Here is a 19,728-nt window from a genome sequence, read left to right on the forward strand (position 1 = left end):
TTTCACTTCCAAAATTTCTGTTTGGTTCTTTTTCAATATTTCTTTCTCTTTATTGAATTTCTCATTCATATGCTATACTGACTTTCTTAATTCATTCAGTTTTTCTGCATTCTCTTAGAATTTATTGATCATTTTTATAATCATTCTTTTTAATTCTTCATCTGGTATTTCATCCACTTTAATATCTCTGGAGTCAGTTGCTGGTGAATTATGAACTTAAGGAAGTGTCATGTTACCTTGTTTATTCATATTTCTTGTCTTCCTGTGTTGGGTTTTATGCATCTGTTAGGATGGATTTTTTTTTCCATTCCATTGTGGGGGCCCTTTTAGGGCACAGCCTTCTCTTGCCAAAGTATCCTAGAGTAATCTGAATTGATACCCCCTTACAGGTGTGGTAATCACAGACCTTGTATTAATTCTATTTTTGCTATAGCTGTGGATTTCCATGAATAGGACCTAAATGCCTATTCTGAGGCATTCTTACTTAGGGCCTTATCATTAGTTTGGGTTTTTGTCTCTCCTGTTCTTTGTATAAAAGCATAGCTGTGATATGTGCCCATACCCCAGTGATTAGGTAGGCTGAGACAGGACAATCTCAAGTTCAAGACCAGCCTTAGCAAATTAGCAAGGTCCTCAGCAACTTAAACTTTGTCTCAAAATTTAAAAAAAAAAAGTTAATAGAGTTGGGGATGTAACTCATGGTAAAATACCCCTGGGTTCAAGGCACAGTACAAAAAAAAAAAGTATAGCTGAAGTCTGAATGTTGTTAATTTATATGTGGAGCAAGGTGCCCTGTCTTTTGGCTGAGTTAGTTCAGCAGATTCTCTAACCTGTGAACTTGTAGTGTCCCTATAGTTTCCTAGTAACTCACAGAATAAGAGAAAACAACAGCAATAGCTAATAATGTAAGCATTAAAATAAACACCTGACTCCTAATATAACATCTTCAACATTTTGTTCATTACTACAATGAACAAAAACAGTGGGGTCAGCATGAGCCAAAAGCAAAAACAATAAATAACCATGAACTAGATCTGGCATTAAAGCAAATAGCAGGTGTCAACTATGTTATCCACACCAATAATAACTGCACCAACATGAATGGTGGGGACAGAAGTTATATAAACTAATTAGTTCTAAAAGATGGTAAAAATACAGATCATTAATAGAAAAGAAAATGTGACAGAAAGGTAGAAGAGAGTTTACAATGGTCAAAAAGAAAACAGAGAGAATCCAGAACAGGTGTAGCAGGTGATGGTTATGAGGAAGCAGTATGAGAAAAAGGAGAGAAGAAATAAACAAAAGAGTAAAACAAAACAAAAAACTAAACAACCAAAAGCCCTAATCCTAAAAAGGGGGGGGGGTCAAGAAAAAATAACTACATTTTATTAAATTCTAAAAATGAGAAACAAAGAAACAAAAAGGTACACTCATACATTGCTGGTGGGACTGAAAATTGGTACAGCCAATATGGAAAGCAGTATGGAGATTCCTTGGAAAACTGGAAATGGAACCACCGTTTGACCCAGCTATCCCTCTCCTCAGTCTATACCCAAAGGACTTAAAAACAGCATACTACAGGGACACAGCCACATCAATGTTTACTGCAGCACAATTCACAATCGCTAAACTGTGGAACCAACCTAGATGGCCTTCAACAGATGAATGAATAAAAAAAAAGTGGCATATAAATACACAATGGAATATTACTCAGCAATAAAAGAGAATAAAATCATGGCATTTGCAGGTAAATGGATGTCACTGGAGAAGATAATGCTAAATGAAGTTAGTCAATCCCAAAAAAACAAATGCCAAATGTTTTTTCTGATATAAGGAGGCTGATTCATAGTCGGGTAGAGAGGGAGAGCATGGGAGGAATGGACGAACTCTAGATAGGGCAGAGAGGTGGGAGGGAAAGAGAGGGGTTAGGGGGTTAGCAAGGATGGTGGAATGTGATAGACATCATTATCCAAAGTACATGTATGAAGACACGAATTGGTGTCAACATACTTTATATACAACCAGAGATATGAAAAATTGTGCTGTATATGTATAATAAGAATTATAATGCATTCTGCTGTCATTTATTTTTTAAAATCAATTTTAAAAAATTTTTAAAAATAAATACATAATGTCCATATGTCCAAACACAAATCAACACAAGAATACCAAAAACAAATAAATAAAAACAGAAGAAAATATTCTTAATGAAAAATTAAGGAACTGTCTCCAGTGAGGTGATCAAAATAGTTGATGATAATGGATGCCTTCACATAACTATCTTTATTTCTATTTCTTCTTGAGATATTTACTGAGAAAAAGGGTGTGGGGGAATGTTTTATGATGTTCACTGAGCTGACAATTAGAGTGGCCTAACCCTGAAGCTGGTTGAAATAGCTCTCATCTTCCCTTCTCACGAATATAAGGCAGAATGGAGTTGGATGTACTTTCAATTAGAGTTTTGTCTGCACAGACCAGATGAATGCACTCTCTGGGCAGGGTTGCTACAGAGTTCTATGAGAGAAGTTCTTGTGGTTGGGGATTAAGTCTAATCAGTAATCAGGCCTTAGAGGCTTTGTTGGATGTTATTTGGTCTGGAGAGATTAGATCAACACACCTCTATGGCCTGTCAGGGGTCTGGATCTCAGAAGCCTCCAAAGAACTGTACTCATGCCAGGTGCAGTGGCACATGCCTGTAATCCCAGCAGCTCGGGAGGCTGAGACATGAGGATCCCAAGTTTAAAGCCAGCCTCAGCAAATAGTGAGGCGCTAAGCAACTCAGTGAGAGCCTGTCTCTAATAAAATACAAAAAATAAGGCTAGAGATGTGGCTCAGTGGTTGAGTGCCCCGGTTCAGTCCCTGTTCTTCAAACACACACACACATACACACACACACACACACACACACACACACACACACAAAGAATTACACTCAACCACAGGGAGCCAAACCTCCACATGCTCTGCTGCCCAGGAACACAACCTTCCGAGGCTTAATAATTGAGTGTGTTCACATCTACCTGTTTAAATTTCACAACCCTCTTCAGCTGGTCAGGTGAACCATCAGATTTAAAGGAAAAGCAGTTGGCTTCCCTTAATTTTTTTGGACTTGAATCCCCCTGGATACAATCTTCTCTATGCCCGTTTCACTCATATACTGCCAGTTATCCCTAAGCTGAATGGTAGGTGCTTGCCAGGACAGTATGGCAATGTTTGTTATGATCTCCCTTACTCCTGCAGCAGCAAGCTGCAGTGTGGCCTCCTCAAGAGATGGCTGCTACCTCAGCTCTCCACTTTCTAGTTGAGAAACAGAGCACTTTTCAACATCCAGTTCACAGTGAAGCCTCTGGATCAGCTATATTTAGGCTGCTTTTCTGGGCTACAAATTTTTCCATACCAGATCTATCCATTGTATTTCTTTCTCTGTGTTATCCCTCACCTATATGGTGAACCAGTGCCACTGTCTTTGCCCCTGCCTCAACAAGCTTGGTTCCAATGTACTTTTTTTTTTGTTCAATACACCCGAATTTCTGAGTCTCTAAGATACTCTGATTGTCCAATACTGAATTTTAGTGAAATCCCTTCTACCCACCTGGCTGAGAAGCAGTATTCCCAATGTTTAAATCCTGAGACATGGAGCAACTATGTATGTATTCTTCCTCTAACCTACCATCTTGAACCTCTCCTCCACAGCATAATTATTAATAGCATTTCAAAAGGGTTACAGTTTGAAATGTGGCAACATAGTTATTCAGTGTACGCTCAAAATCAGATATGGTTAAGTCCAAATTCTGCCAACTACCAGCTTGACAAACTTGTGATAGTTAATTTCTCTAAGCCTGTTTCATCATCTATGGAATTAAGACACACACAAAAAAAACTGAGCTCATAAGAGAGTTGGAACAATAAAAGTGATGATATGATTAAAGTGCTTAGCAAAGCATATGGCACAAAAGAACAGGTTTCATAGCAAAGATCCCAGGAGCATGTCCTAACTGGGTTATATAAGCTACATAAATACTTTTTAATTGTTTGCTTATTTCTTCTAACTGAATCAATTAGACCAATACTTTTCTAACTTAATGTGTCTAAGAGTAACTTAGGGACTGTGTTAAATATACATCATTTTTCAGTAAATCTAAAAGGGGCCTCAATTCTGTGACCTTGGAAAAAAATTTTAATAAACAGAATAATCAGAAAATCCCCCAAACAAATCAGTATCCAGAGTTACTGTATTATTTAAATATCCAGTTTTTAACAAAAAGACTATAAGACATGCAAAGAAACAGAAAAGTGTAATCCATACACAGGAAAAAAGAAAGCAGCAGATACTGTTTATAAAAGGATGTCAGATTTAACAAATAATTCAAAGCAGCCATTGTAAATATGTTGAAATAATTAAAGGAAACCATGATTACAGAAGTAAGGGAAGACAGATAGCTGTGAAAATAGTAGAATACATTGCTCCAAGTTTCTACTCTTCCAAAGAAATTTTTTTTAAAAAAAGAAAGAAAAGAAAAACTGAGTAAAAATTGTCACAGTGAACTCTATAAGAACTCTGAAAAATAGTCAAAGATATGCAGTAATCAAATAATGCTGAATTAAGAAAATAATGACTTAAATATGGTAGGAAAATTTTGCAGCATTTTTACTTTCCCTCGAACCATTCCTTCCCTGTTCAGTAAGGTGTTGAGGATGGTAAAAGGTGGTCTCAGTGTGGAATTCTGTTCCCTGGCTCTAGAATGTTCAGAGTCAACCTTAGTCTCAGTGGACTGTTTTTCTCTCTATTGATATTACTAGAGGCTGACCAAAAAACCGATGCAAGAAACTCACCTATGTTTCACTTAATTCAGAACTTTCTTGGGGCAGAAAAGTGATACAAGAAGATTCTTGACAACACTGTAAGGCAAATTAACAATTAATGCAATGTGGGGCAAAGGTCTAAATCTGGGGCGAACAACAGACACAGTGAAAGCCAAACAGGAAATACAGGGAGAAAGTTTATTTGGGAAATTAGGGCACTGAAATGCACTCACATATATTGGAAAATAGAAAGGTTACTTCCATGCTAGTGGAAGGGCACTGAGAGAAGACTGTAAACTTTCAATTTATAATGGTCCAACTATATACTATCTACAAGAGACTCATTTTAAATATAAAGGCACAAATAGGTTGAAAGAAAAAAGATAGAAAAAGATCATACATGAAAATAGTAAGCAAAGGCAGGCAAGCATAACTACAATAACATCAGACCAAACAGACTTTAAGGCAAAAAGTGTTATAAAAGATAAAAAGAACATTATGTAATATTTCAAGAAGTATCAATCTTTCAAGAAGATACAATGATTATAAAGATATATGTAACTAACAAAATAGCTCCAAAACATAAACCAAAAATTGAGAACTCAAGGGAAAAATAGATAATTCAACAATAATAGAGAATTCAATACCCCATCCTCAATAATGGGAAAAAAAACTACACAGAAGAACAATAAAGCACACAGGACTTAAATAAAAACTATAAATTCACTAGATTTAACAGACATTAGGAAAAAAACACTACTCTAAAACAATACAATTTTCAAGTACATATGGAATATTCTCCAGGATTGGCCATGCTAGGTCACAACATTAATCTCAATAAATTGTTAAAGATTGAAATCATCCAAAGTTTTCTTCTTTGACCACAATGTAATGAAGAAAATTAGAAATAATAAAAGAAGAAAAATAAGAAATTTTACAAATATGTGGAAATTAACCCACTGTGAAATAATCATTGGGTCAAAGAAGAAACCACAGGATATTATAAAATACATTGAGATAAATGAAAACAAAAACACATCAAAAATTATGGGATACAGAGAAACCAACAGATAGAGGGAAAGCTATGGTTATAAACATCTACATTAAAAACAAAGCCAGTCAAGGTGGAACACACCTATAATGCCAAAGACTTAGGAGGCTAAAACTAAAGGCTCACAAGTTCAAGATCAGCCTTGGCAACTTAGTGAGTTCATGTCTCAAAATTAAAAGTGCTGGGGATATAGACCAGTGGTAAAGCTTACCTAGGTTTAATCCCCAATAATGCAAAAAAAAAGAAAAGAAAGAGTGAAGGCATCAAGTCAATAACCCAACCTAACTCTACACACCCTAAGGAACTAGAGGGAAAAATAAAACTAAACTCAAAGCAAATAGAAAGAAGAAAATAACAAAGACTAGAGCAGAGACAAAAAGAATAGCAAATAGAAAAATAGGGGGAAAAAAATCAATGAAACCATACATTAGTTCTATGAAATGATAAATAAAAGACAAACTTTTAGCTAGATTGAATAAGAAAAAAGAAAAAGATTCAAACTGCCAAAATTAGATATGAATGTGGGTACAATACTATTGACATTACAGAAATAAAAGGGATTATAAAAAATACCATAACAAATTATTCCCAACAACTATACAATCCATATGAGACACCAAAATTTCTAAAAAAGAACTCTTTACAAATTGACTTAACAAGAAATAGAAAATATAAACAGATCTAAAAGAAATAAAAAGATTGATTACTGTAATCAAAAACTTCTCAAGAAATACAAGTTCAGGACCAGATGGCTTTATTTATGATTTCGATCAATCATTTAAAGGAAAATAACAACAAGACCCACTCAAAAATCTTTCAAAAAATAGAAAAGGCAATACTTTCTAAATTATTCCTTGAGATCAGCATTTTTTCCAAAGTCAGAAAAAGACACTAGGAGAAAAGAAACTACAAACCAATACCCTTGATGAATACAGATGCAAATTTCCTCGGCAATAGTAAAAAATTACACACAGAAATAAAGAATTAAAAAGATTATTCACCATAACCAAGTAGAATTTATCCCAGAAATATAAGGTGGTTCAACTTATGAAAATAATATAATGAAGGGACAAAATATCATCTTAATTTATGCAAAAAAAGTATGTGATGAAATCCACTACCATTTTGTAATGAAAATCACACTTAAACTATGAATCGTAGGGAACTTCCTCAACTTGATAAAGGGTATTTATAAAAATAAGAAGTAATATCCTAATAACTGATGAAAGATTGAAAGCCCACCCCTAAGATCAGAAATAAGACAAAGATTCTCCCATTTACTACTTTGATTCAACACCGTAATGGAAGTTCTAGTCACAGCAATTAGGCATAGGTAAATAGATAAATGGCATCCAAACCGGAAAAGAAGTATTTAAACCATCCCATTTTACAAATGACTTTATATACAAAAAATAATAATCCCCCCAAATTATTAGACATCATAAATGAATTTAGCAAAATTTCAGAATACAATATCAACACACAAAAATCAGTTGTACTTTATTTCTTTAGTACTGGGGATTAAAACCAAGGCTTCATGCATGCTGTGAAAGTGCTCTACCACTGAGCTACATCCCAAGGCCTAAAAATCTTTGTATTCCTATATACTAGCAATGAACAATCAAAAAAGAATAATAGGAAAGAATTTCATTTATTCTAATATCCAAGTGATTAAAATACCCATTAATAAATTTCAAAGATAAAAAATTGAAAACCATAAAACATTGCTAGAAAAAAACAGATATTTAAATTAGTAAAATGATATTCCAGGTTCACAGACTGGACTGAAAGTCTTAACACTGTTAAGATGACAATACTCTCCAAATTAACCTGTATATACAATGCAATCTCTCCTGAAATCTCAACTGTCTTTTTTGCAGAAATTGATAATCATAAAATTCATGTCAAAATTAAAGGGACTGGAATCACCAAAATAATCTTATAAAATAATAAAAAAGTTAAAACACTCACATTTCTTAATTTCCAATAGTAGAGTATCTGCCTATCATATGCAAGGCCCTGGGTTTGATTCCCAGCACCACAAAAAAAAAAAAAAATAGAGAGTGATTCAAACTGTATGCTAACAGCATGAAGACCACTAACATCTAGCTACACTATACTTCTGGTTTTTAAAACAAAGCAAAATAAAAACTTTTTTGGTTTCAAGCATTATTTCTATACAGTAATTTTTTAATTAAAACAATTTAACATTAAAAGAATTTTTCTGCCATTACATAGTTGTTATATCCATATTTTTAAACAGTTATATATCAGTAACTCTCAGTAGCTGGATGTGTCTCAAACATAAAAAAGGGAGGCAACTCACTCTTCCTAAAACAAACTATGAGAAAAGTACAGAGCAGTCCACTAAGCTTACCTTTAAATTTATTCAAGTGAGAAAGAAAAAAAATTTAAAGGATTCAGCAAAACCAAAGACAAAAGGGGACTTAATGTCTAAAAAAGTCTCTGTAAACTGTTTTTATGCCTTCAATCAGCTTTTGTTTTTCTTTTCCCATTGTTTCATCTTTCCCAGCATCCCATTCATTATTTAATGGAATTACATCTACAGCACTACTGAAAAGAAAAAAACAATTAGAACAGCAGGTTTTGCTCCAAACCTTATCCCTTTTCATTGGCTTCTCAAATTAAATATATAGTATAAGTGAAATGAGATTTTTAAAAAATGATTAAGGCTCACATGCTCTATGTCTTGACACTTAAACTTCCTGTATCTCATATGTAACAAATTATAAAAGCTACTCAATGGGTCAATTGACCATTTAATCAGCATCTTAACATGGTCTGAGTTGAAACTGTCATTCAAGTAAAACAAATTTTGCAGGATTTAAAAAACAAAAAACTTTTGAACTACTATTAAAAGTATCAGGAATACATTTACTTTGAAATTCCTACCACAAAACTTTTAGAGGCTTTTTTTTTAGGATTTGTAGTTTCTTTAAACTACATTTTATTAGGATATTTTCAAATGCAACTAGAACTTTATTTAGAGTAGAAGAAATTATGATTGCATTCAGTACTTTTATACTTTTTATAGAAAATCTAAAAGAAACAAATGTAAGAGAGTTGGCAGATACTTTAGGAACTCCATAAATTTGAAGTTATTTTAAAATAACAATGTACCTTTTATTAGTAACTCAAAGAGACACTCATAGGAGACTGTATGATGATTTCAAGATGTTAATAAAAGCAAACTGAAGATATAATAAACATTGTATAAGTAATTAACCTAAATTATTCATCAACTAATCTTAAGAAAATAACCACTATAGATTTGGGACAAATAGCTACTGCTACTTATAAATAGATCATTTTGATTTATGAAATGCCCTCTTTGGAACCATTGCTTTAAAAACTACACTTAATAAATTTATGTCAATGAATGCATACTGTTTACAAATTTAAACTGTTCATCTTCCAATTAGTATTAGTGTGCTTTACTTTTATATTCTAGTTCAAAACTAAATATATGAAAATCATTTTCTCCAACTCACATTAAATGATTATTCTGACTTATATTGATCAGATAATCTCATCTGCATTGTTAAATAAGACAGATAAATTCATGTTACAGCATATTCTTATATCAGACATTTAATTTACCTCTAGAATTAAAATCATAACTAGTCTTCAAAACAAACATAAACATCAATTGGTCCTTCTAGTAAAAGAACAATTAAAAATTAGATCCCATTATATAAGCTCTTTAGTAATTTCAGTGGTCAGGAAAATGTGTCACCTCTACAGAAAGAGTTCTATGGTCCATAGCTTTGGATAGACTATAAAGACAAAAAATAATCAGATCTCAAGAGTAAAAATTATTTTAAGATACACCAAAGAAATAAGAAAACTGCATTTAAGGGGAGAGACTGATAGAGATCTTCAACAACTAACTACAAAAAATGATGATCTTCAACCTTGAATGTAAAATGTTTCATCAATATTTTAAATTGAATACATAGTCCGACACTTTGTTTTTATGCTGTACTCAGGATGTAGCTTTAAGATTGAGTTATGAGAGTAGAAAGAAGAGGCAGATTAGAGAGGAAGGATGCACTTCCCAGCAGTTCCTAAGCTACATATGGAAAGAGTCAGACGACTGCTCCTCAGTAAAGCAGGTAACTAAGGGAACTTACTCAAATTCAATACAGTAAAAGAAACCATACAGACCAAAAAAATCAGAATCTTCAAATATAATATAAGAAATAATGTTTCAGATGTGAAAGCCTTCCTGTCAGCAACAGGCACAGCTGCTGAGGGGAGGGAAGCACAGGTAGAAAGAGTTTCTCTAGACTCTAAAATTATAATTCATGGGAGGGACCTAAAACCCAGATGTCCTACAGAGATCGGCATCTCCCCAGCAACAGAGGGTGTGAATCAAATCTCAAATACCAACAAACAGAGCTCCAAACGTCAGTGAAGATTAAATCCCAACTACTGGAACTTCCAATTTAGAACTCTGTACCACCCCCACTACAGAAGTACACAATTTGTCGGCACTCCCAATTCTATCCCACCCTATACGGGGAGACAGGAAGCTGAGAGCTACTATACCCAGCTTTGGCTCCTAGCCACAGTGCCTGGCAGCTAGATAAGGAACAAAAAGATAGAACTCCTATCCCTTAAGCCAAGGGTTAGATAGCCCAAAAATAAATTCAAAAAATGAAAATTCATTCATGCCAATAATTCTGATAACCTCAGTGGAAACAAGCCCTGTATTTCTCATGAAGAATTTTTAATTTTTTTATTATTTCACCATTTTAAATTTTTTTTGCAATTAAATGTTTTGTCTTTATTTTAATTTTGAAAGATTTATTAAAGGCTCAAGTAACGAGATACTGCTACCAAGCAATACAACTCAGTCAAGTAACAGCGAATCTCATTTCATTTATAACTTAACTCCACCCGAGCTTCGGTGATACTTCAACACATAAAATAGGGGAGACAAAAAAATCAAAACATTAACCAGGCCCCAAGAAGGAACAACCAGGCAGGAACCTCAAGTCCTACTTCCAAACATCTACTCATGCATCAAAAAACAGACAGAAGTCCCAGAACAAAGAAGACAGGGAAGGGGACTTCATCTCAATTGATGGATGAAAACATAAGGGAACAGGCAAATAAGTCTCTCCACTCAAAAAAAAATTTTCACAATACCCCAACAATATGCAAGTAAATGAAATTCCAGAAAAGACTACAAAAAAATGATTTATAAAATGTCCAATGAACTAAAAGAAGGTCTAAGGAACAAATTATGAGAATATAGGAAATGAAAGACTATTTCAATAAAAAAATAGAGATAATGAAAAAAATCAGAATTCCTAAAAATGAAAGTCAAAATGAATCAAATTTAAAATTCTCTTAAATGCATCACCAACAGATTAGATTTCATAGAAAACAGAACATCAGACCTTGAAGACAGAACTTCAGCCCTTGAACACATGGTATATGAAATTGAATACTCAGTATGCAATAAAAGACCATGATCAGAATATACAAGAACTCTGGAAGAGCATCAAGAGAACAAACCTGAGAGTCTTTGAAATAGAAGAGAATGTGGAGATATAGACTAAAGGCATTAAGAATATCTTCAATGAGATAATAACAGAAAATATTTCCCGTACTGGAAATGAGACATTCACATAAAGGACACATATAGTTCCCAAATAGACAAGATCAAAACAGAATCTCTCCAAGACACATCATAATCAAAATGCTTAACACAGAAATTAAGGAAAGAATATTAAAAGCTGCAGAAATAAAATGTCAGTTCACATTTAGAGGCAAGCCAACAAAGCTCACTTTCAACTACTTAACTCAGACCCTAAAATCAAAGAGGGCCTGGAATGAGATATTCTAAGCTTTAAGAAAAAAAACAAATTGCCAGTCAAGATTGCTATATTCAACAAAGCTCTCTTTTTAAATCTATGAGTAAATAAAAACTTTTCATGATTAAGAATAAAAGAATTAATGACCAATAAGCCAGACTACAAAGAATATTCAAAGATAGACTGTATCCAGAGAAACCCAAAAACAAACCCCAAAGCTCCCAAATAAATGAAGATCTCTAGAATAGCAATCAACTAAATGAAAATCAAGTCAGAATTAAATATAGAAAAAAATGGCAGGAACAAGCATCTATAATAACACTGAATGCAAATGGTCTCAAGTCCCTAATTTAAAGACATAGATTAGCAGAATGGTCTAAAACAAAGATCCAACTGTTTGAAAGAGACTCATCTCATAGGCTGACAATAAAAGTACGGAAAAAGATATTTCACACAAATATAGTACAAATGCAACCAGGAATAGCTAGTCTCATATCTCACAAAGCAGAAATCAATCGGAAATTAATAAGAAGAGACAAATAAGGCCACTACATACTAGCAAAGGGAACAATACGACAGATACAAATATTATAAATATATATGCCCCCAAAGGTCGGTGCACCTAATTACCAAAAAAAAAAAAAAAATTACTTCTTGACATGAAATCCTGGATAGACTACAATACAATAACACTGGATTATATTATTTATAACAAACATCTACAGAATATTTCACTACAAAAGAGTTCAATTTATTTTCTTCTTAGAAGCGCATAGAACCTTTTCCAAAATAGATCATATTCTAGGTCACAATGTAAGTCTTAGCGAATTTAAAAAAACATATGTATAATATCATGCATCCTATCAGACCATAATAAAATGAAAATAGAAATCAACAGCAAAAAAAAATAGAAAACACATAAATACATGGAGATTGAATAATACTCTTTTAAATGATCACAAAAGAAATGAAGAGAAATCAAAACATTCTTAGAAATAAATGAGAACAGAGATATAACATCAAAATTTCTGTGACAAAATAAAAGCAGTACTAAGAAGAAAATTTATTGAGTGACTACATTAAAAACTAGATTCCAAATAAACTTACACTCTACCTTAGGAGAAAAAAAAACTAACTCCAAAATCAAAAGGCAAGAAATGATAAATATCAGAGTCAAAATTGGTGAAATAGAGAATAAAAAAAAATACACAGGGTCAATGCAACAAAGAGTTGGTTCTTCTAAAAGATGAGTAAAACTAATAAACTCTTACCCAAACTAACCAAGAAAAAAAGAGAGAGAAAACCTAAATCAACAAAATTAGAGATGAAACAGGAGATATCATCTCCTGTATCTGGATCTGTATCCATCTGAAATGTAAAGGACCATGAGAAACTGTTCTGAAAATCTAACCTCCACTATACTGGAAAATATAGAAGACACTGACAAATTTCTAGACACATATGACCTGCCCAAATTGAACCAGGAAGATAAAGAAAACCTAAATAGACCAATAACAAGTAATGAAATTGAAACAGCAATTAAAAGTCTCCAACAAAAACAAAAAAAAACAGGATTAGATGGATTCTCAGCAGAGTTCTAGCAGACCTTTAAAGAAAAATTAACGCCGCTCTTTCTCAATTAATCCATAAAATTGAAAGGAAAGAAACACTCCCAAATACATTCTATGAAATCAGAAAAACCCTGATACCAAAATCAGACAAATATACACTGAGAAAAGAAAACTATAGATCAATATCCCTGATGAATATAGATGCAAAAATTCTTAATATTAGCAAATTGCATTCTGAAACACATCAAAAAGATAATATATAATGATCAAGTCAGTTTCATCTTAGAAATGCAAGGTTTGTTCACCATATGCAAATCAATGACTGCAAATCACCTGTAAATAGAATTAAGGATAAGAATCATATGAGCATCTTCAATAGATGCAGAAAAGGGTTTTGATAAAATCCAGCCCCATTCATGTTAAAAATACTGAAGGAACTAGGGATAGAAGGAACTAACCTCAACATTACAAAGGCTATCTATGACAAACCCAAACCAAACATCATACTAAATGGAAAAAAACTAAAAGCATTTACTCTAAAATCAGGAACAAAACAGGATGTTCACTCTCATCACTTCTTTTCAATATACTTCTTGAAACTCCAGCCAGAACAATCAGGCAAGAGAAGGAAATTAAGGGATACAAATAGGAAAAGAAGTCAAATTATCTCTCTTTGCTAATAACATAATCCAAAAAACTCCACCAGAAGACTTCTAGAACTGATAAATGAATTCAGTAAAGTAGCATAATATAAGATCAACATTCATAAATCAAAAGCTTTATACACACATACACACACACACACACACACACACACACACACACACAATGGAGTTTTACTCAGCCATAAAAAAGAATGGAATTACGGCATCTGTCAGTAAATGGATGGAAATGAAGAACATCATGCTAAGTGAAATACGCCAGACTCAGAAAATCAAGGGTCAAATGTTTTCTCTCATATGCGGAAACTAAAGAAAAATAAGAGAAACAAGGGGGTGGGGGGGCCAGGGATCAGATATTATAAAGATATAGGGAAGATCAGTGGAGTGGAAGAGAGAGAGAGGAAGGGAGGAGGGATGGGAGAGATAGGGAAATGTGGGATGAATTTAACAAAATCATGCTATGTGCATATATAAATATACTATAGTGAATTCCACCTTTAGCACATGTATAAAGTGCCCAACAAATATATATATAAATAAATAAATAAATAAATAAATAAAAGATCTGTAGAGGAAAGAGAGTAGGAGGAAGGAGGAGAAGAGGGAAAGGAAGGGCACCAGGGACTAAAACAGAGTAAATCAACATTCATTCATGTATGATTTTGTCAAAATTAACTCAATTACTATGTACAATTAAAATACTCTAATAAAAAATAGATTAAGTTATGAGATATTTCATAATAGGATTTTTAGTCACCTTATACGGCCTTTAAAATATGCCCAGTAAATATTTATAAGCAGCCCAAGGAAAAGTCACCTTAAATTCTCTTCTAGTACTGTTATCCTTTTTTATGCATGTTAAAACACACCTGCATTATCCATATGCACTTAACTGGAGTAGCATAATCAAAGCAATGATCTATCAGTACAAAGAAAAAATGCTGATTTTTAATACTTACCACAAGCTTTAGAAGCAGCAACACATATTTCTTCTGCAATGTACTCTCCACTTGGAAACTTCAGATAATCTCCCTCAGCTTTCCCAAGGGAATGGTAAAGATACACTTGAAGAATTGGATCTATATGCTTTAGAGAATTAGTGTTTCCAGGAATATCACCATTCTGATGTACAAGAGATGTGGATGTTGTTTCCATTTCTGTCATCATAAGGCAAGCCATTCCCATGCAGAGTCTTTCTCAGAACATTGCCCTATTAGAGAAAAAAAATTACAAATCAAAGTGATATTAATAAATTATCCCTCATACACAAAGAAGTCTTCTTGACAGCAGTGACCCTCAAAGCCCTTAGCACAGTGCAAGAAATCAGATCATAATCATAATATAAATATGCAATACTAACAAAAAAAACCATTAAAATCAATTATAGACAGCAGAAGAAACATGACTACAAAACAACTGAATTACTCTGACAATTGCTTAGTGGTGTCTACAGGAGAACACCAACATTCAAGCTGGAATCACCAATGAGTTTCATTAAAAAGATTTAAAACTGACCTTGAAAAATGGATTGTATTTAGATGAATGGAAGAAGAAACATATTCTAAGAGACTAAATGTGCTAAAGAGTAAGAAGCTACAAGACATGTGCAGTAATATATTGGGGTGAATTGCAATGTATGAGAAGTTATACCACCAGGGAAAGGATTAAAAACACACATGCATACTTGTGGCAAGACTGTTTGTGACCTACTCAATCAATATTCTTTTTCCTTGATACAGAATCTCAGTTTTATTGGAGATACCTAAGTGCCTCCCCAAAATTGTACTTACCCACAAATGGACAGTTACATGAACATGTTTCATCAAATGAGATTTAAGTGGAAGTTATTGGATGGTTCTTTGAGGACCATCTTTGAGGCTGACCTAGCTGGCATGATCTTTTTTGCTTTTTTCTCTGCACCTTCTTTCTACCTGAATCTGACCATAATTTAGGATAGAGCAGTCACCACAACACCATGAGGCAGACATGAAGGAAAGGCCATTATAAAACACCTAGCAGGCCTAAGCAGCTGAATCTGTGCCAGAAATCACATACCTACTGTCAGACATCTTGTTACTTGCAAATTAATGCAATCCTAACTTATAAGTACAAAATTAAAGAAAGGAAGGTTTAAATGGCAGGCCAAAGAATTAAAACTTGATTCCACAGACAACAAATTAGAAAGGTGATATAATTAACATTTTAAAAAAATTATTACAGCAGTTCAAACAGGAGCAAGAATCTTAACTGAAATAGCTGAATTAGAAGTACTATAAAAACAAGACTTGATGCTACTACATATAGAGGGAGCTAAGGGAGTAAAAGATGATGTTCAGAGTTCAAACTTAGGACATATGTAAAACCATAAACTGAAATAAGAAAGTGAGAAGGACATTGCCCCTTGACTTTGGAAGGTAAAAAGTATAAGGACTACTGTTTCGCAAGTTTTCATTTAGAAATTTAACTGGGTAATTATACCAGAATTGAGCTGGCAGCCAAAAGATGAGATTGGTATTTAGAAGAGTCATGAATAGAAATGAAAACCTTTCCCACAGATATAATCATAGGCAGCAGGGAAGGGATGTGAAAAATATCAAACAAACTCAAAGTATTTTCTATGTGCGGAGCAATGCTCTAAGTCATACAGATACAAAGAAAATACTGAATAAGTACATTGCAACTTACTCAATTTATTCTATATTCATATCGAGAATATTACTCTATTGGAGAAAATATTAGAGTTAATGCTTAGTTATTCAAATACCACCCCATGAAACTTGCAGTGGGCAAAATAAAACAAAAATCTGACAGTTGTTGGAACAGATATAAAACCACAAGATTTTTGAAGTCCATCTGCAACTGAATGTGCAAAATTTTAAAGAATTTTAATTTGTTCAAAAATATATAATTTAAAAACCATTTCTTGTAATCTATTAACTCTTGTTAACTGTAGAAATTCAATTAAATACAGCCCAAGCAGTTCTAAGAGGGAAGTTAACAGCAATAAACACATCAAAAAAGATCTCAAATAACCTAACATTATAGATCAAGGAACTAGAAAAACAAAAACAAAAAACTAAGCCCAAAGTTATAAATAAAGAAATAATAAGACCAGAGAAGAAATAAATGAATAAGAACTAGAAAAACGGAAAAGATCAACAAAACTAGTTCAATTTTTTAAAAGTCAATTAAAATAAATTATTAGTATTATAGAGCAAATTTGCTAGAATTATATCACTTTGTGCTCACCACTGTTTTGGACTTCTAAATCTTCCTTCTGGGCTTACCTCTTCCTGTGGAAATATCTCTTTTGGTAGATCTTTCAGTGAGTTTCAGTGGGTTTTTAAGTTGTAGTCATTAAAAAATATTTTGCCCTCACTCTCAAAATTCTATAGTTCTTTTCCCCAGCACAATAAAATATTGCTATATTGTTTTATGGCATCTGTTGATATAAAGTCTGATATTATATTAGAATCATATTTTTCTATCTAGTCATTTTAATATTTTTTTGTTTAACAGCAATGTTTATAATTTCTTTGCAATCATACTGGTGTAGATTTATTTTTATTTATCTTAATCAAAATTTGCTATATACTTTTAACCTTAAGCCTTGAGGATTTTGTTTTTTCCCCCCATTCCAGATAAATTCTCAGCAACCACGCATTCAAAAGTCACCTTTTTATCTTACCCTCTAATTTTTCTTAGCAGAGTTATTCATTAACCCTGGGAGCCTTTCAAGTTCTCTTGCACATCCCTTAATTGTTCGTGCCCATGGTGACAAAAGTTAGGACTATGTTCACCTTGGAAGGACAAAGAGACTGACTGGTAGGAGGTGCAAGAAGCACACAAGACCACTGGGGTGCTGGTAATAATCTATTATAGTCAGTAATGGTTAACACAAATGTGTTCATCTTATGAAAACTCTTCAAGCTATACACTTATGTCACACTTCAATTAAAGGCTTACTTTAAAAAATTTTATAAGTAAATTCATGTTTCAGTCTTTTTTATATATATTTTTGTAATACTGGGGATCAAACCCAAAGCCTTGTGCATGTAACACAAGCACTCCATCACTGAGCTATATCCCCATCCCTTTTTATTTTATTTTGAGACAGGGCCTCACAAAGTTTCCCAGGCTGGCTTTGAACTTGTGATCCAGAAATGCCAGAAAACATCGTGATCCTCCTGCCTCAGTCTCCCAAGTAGATGGGACAACAGTAGTGCACTACAATATTCAGCTTGTGTTTCAATTTTCAATTTTGTTGACTATCTTTCTTTGCATTAGAATTCTTTATGTATTTTGAAATTTGGTTTGCAAGCTCATTGCACTGTTTCCTTACCCCTGAAACACATGTGTAGTCTGTGATCACCCCTTCTTGTTTGTGGTCAACCTAGCTATCCATATATAACATGAAGTCTCACAACAACAAGTTAAAATTTCTGACAGGAAGAGACATCATATACAATGTAAATTCAATCACAAAGCAGGGATGCTTGGCTCCATTTTGGTGTTTAAAACTCTGCATCATCTAGAATTCCTAAGCCTGCAACTCATCCAAAACTATAGCACCAGGCAGCATATGGCAATATTTCAATAGCCCATATAGAAGAAAGCAATGGCTGTCAGTAAAACTTATCATTCTGGACCCCAGCACCTGCTTCTACACAAGGAAACCACAGGCTTTAACCTAGTCTGTTTTGTATTTATAGTCTATAGGTATGTTCAGCTTGATGTGTTTTATCTAGAATATGTGTTTTTGTTGTTGTTATCACTTTTTACATTTTAGAATGACTCAAACAAGTTTAGAACAGAAAGGATGTTAAATGAATATCACACCACATCAAACATAACCTAGAATTCTACAGGCATTCAATAAATGTTTGCCTAATTTAAAAAAAAATCAGGATTTTAGAAAACATATGTATACACTATAGAATACAGTTCTCAATTTTTAAAATAAATGACTATAGCTTTATACAGCATAGATAAATCTTAGAAATACAATGCAGTGAAAACAGTAGATTGTAGACTTGTAAGCTATAAAATAACCATTTTTGTAAAGCTCAAAACAAGCAAAAATGAAAAGTGCATGGTCAAGATATACATTAAAACAAGTCAAGGGGCTGGGGTTGCAGCTCAGAGGTAGAGTGCTTGCCTATCATGCCGTAGGCACTGGGTTCGATCTCCAGCACCACATAAAAATAAAATAAAGATATTGTGTCCACCTGTAACTAAAAATAAATATTTTTTAAGAAGTCAAAAAATAAAAAAGCAAAAAACAATGTCAAACCAATTCAATAAATGAATGTCTCATTCATTACTGTACTCCAGTGCCTAGAACAGTGCCTTACACATGGAAGTTGTTGAATAAATAAAGATTAGGGGCTGGGGATGTGGCTCAAGCGGTAGCGCACTCGCCTGGCGTGCGTGCGGCCCGGGTTCAATCCTCAGCACCACATACAAACAAAGATGTTGTGTCCGCTGAAAAAAACTAAAAAATAAATATTAAAATTCTCTCTTTCTCTCTCTAAAAAAAAAAAAAAAGTTAAAAAAAATAAAGATTAAGTAAGAGTTGTAATGAATTTTAATACAAAATAATTGGAGATAAGCAGAGGAATAACTAGAGAGAATCACATATGTAAGTGCAAATAAACGATAATATTCTAGTTCCTAGAATGAATGTGGTTTAATGGATATTTAACATATTATTCTTTAGAACTCACATGTAAGTTATATTTATTCGATTTTTACATGATTTTCCCCTTTATGTACAATGAAATGTACAAATCTCA

At 33.2% G+C, this 19,728-nt stretch overlaps 1 protein-coding gene across 2 annotated transcripts in view; it reads right to left on the bottom strand.

Moving 5' to 3' along the window:
* JAK2 (Janus kinase 2) overlaps positions 1 to 19,728 on the bottom strand; it is a 139,916-nt gene that overhangs the window by 111,883 nt on the left and 8,305 nt on the right. For both annotated transcript variants that reach the window (XM_081279363.1, XM_081279362.1), the window contains exon 3: positions 14,893 to 15,143. In XM_081279363.1, the coding sequence (XP_081135489.1) occupies positions 14,893 to 15,118 (226 nt within the window). In that variant the 5' untranslated portion in view covers positions 15,119 to 15,143. The remainder of the gene's footprint in view (positions 1 to 14,892; positions 15,144 to 19,728) is intronic.

The sequence above is a fragment of the Spermophilus citellus genome (assembly GCF_964194105.1).
Source record: "Spermophilus citellus genome assembly, chromosome: 2".
NCBI lineage: Eukaryota > Metazoa > Chordata > Mammalia > Rodentia > Sciuridae > Spermophilus > Spermophilus citellus.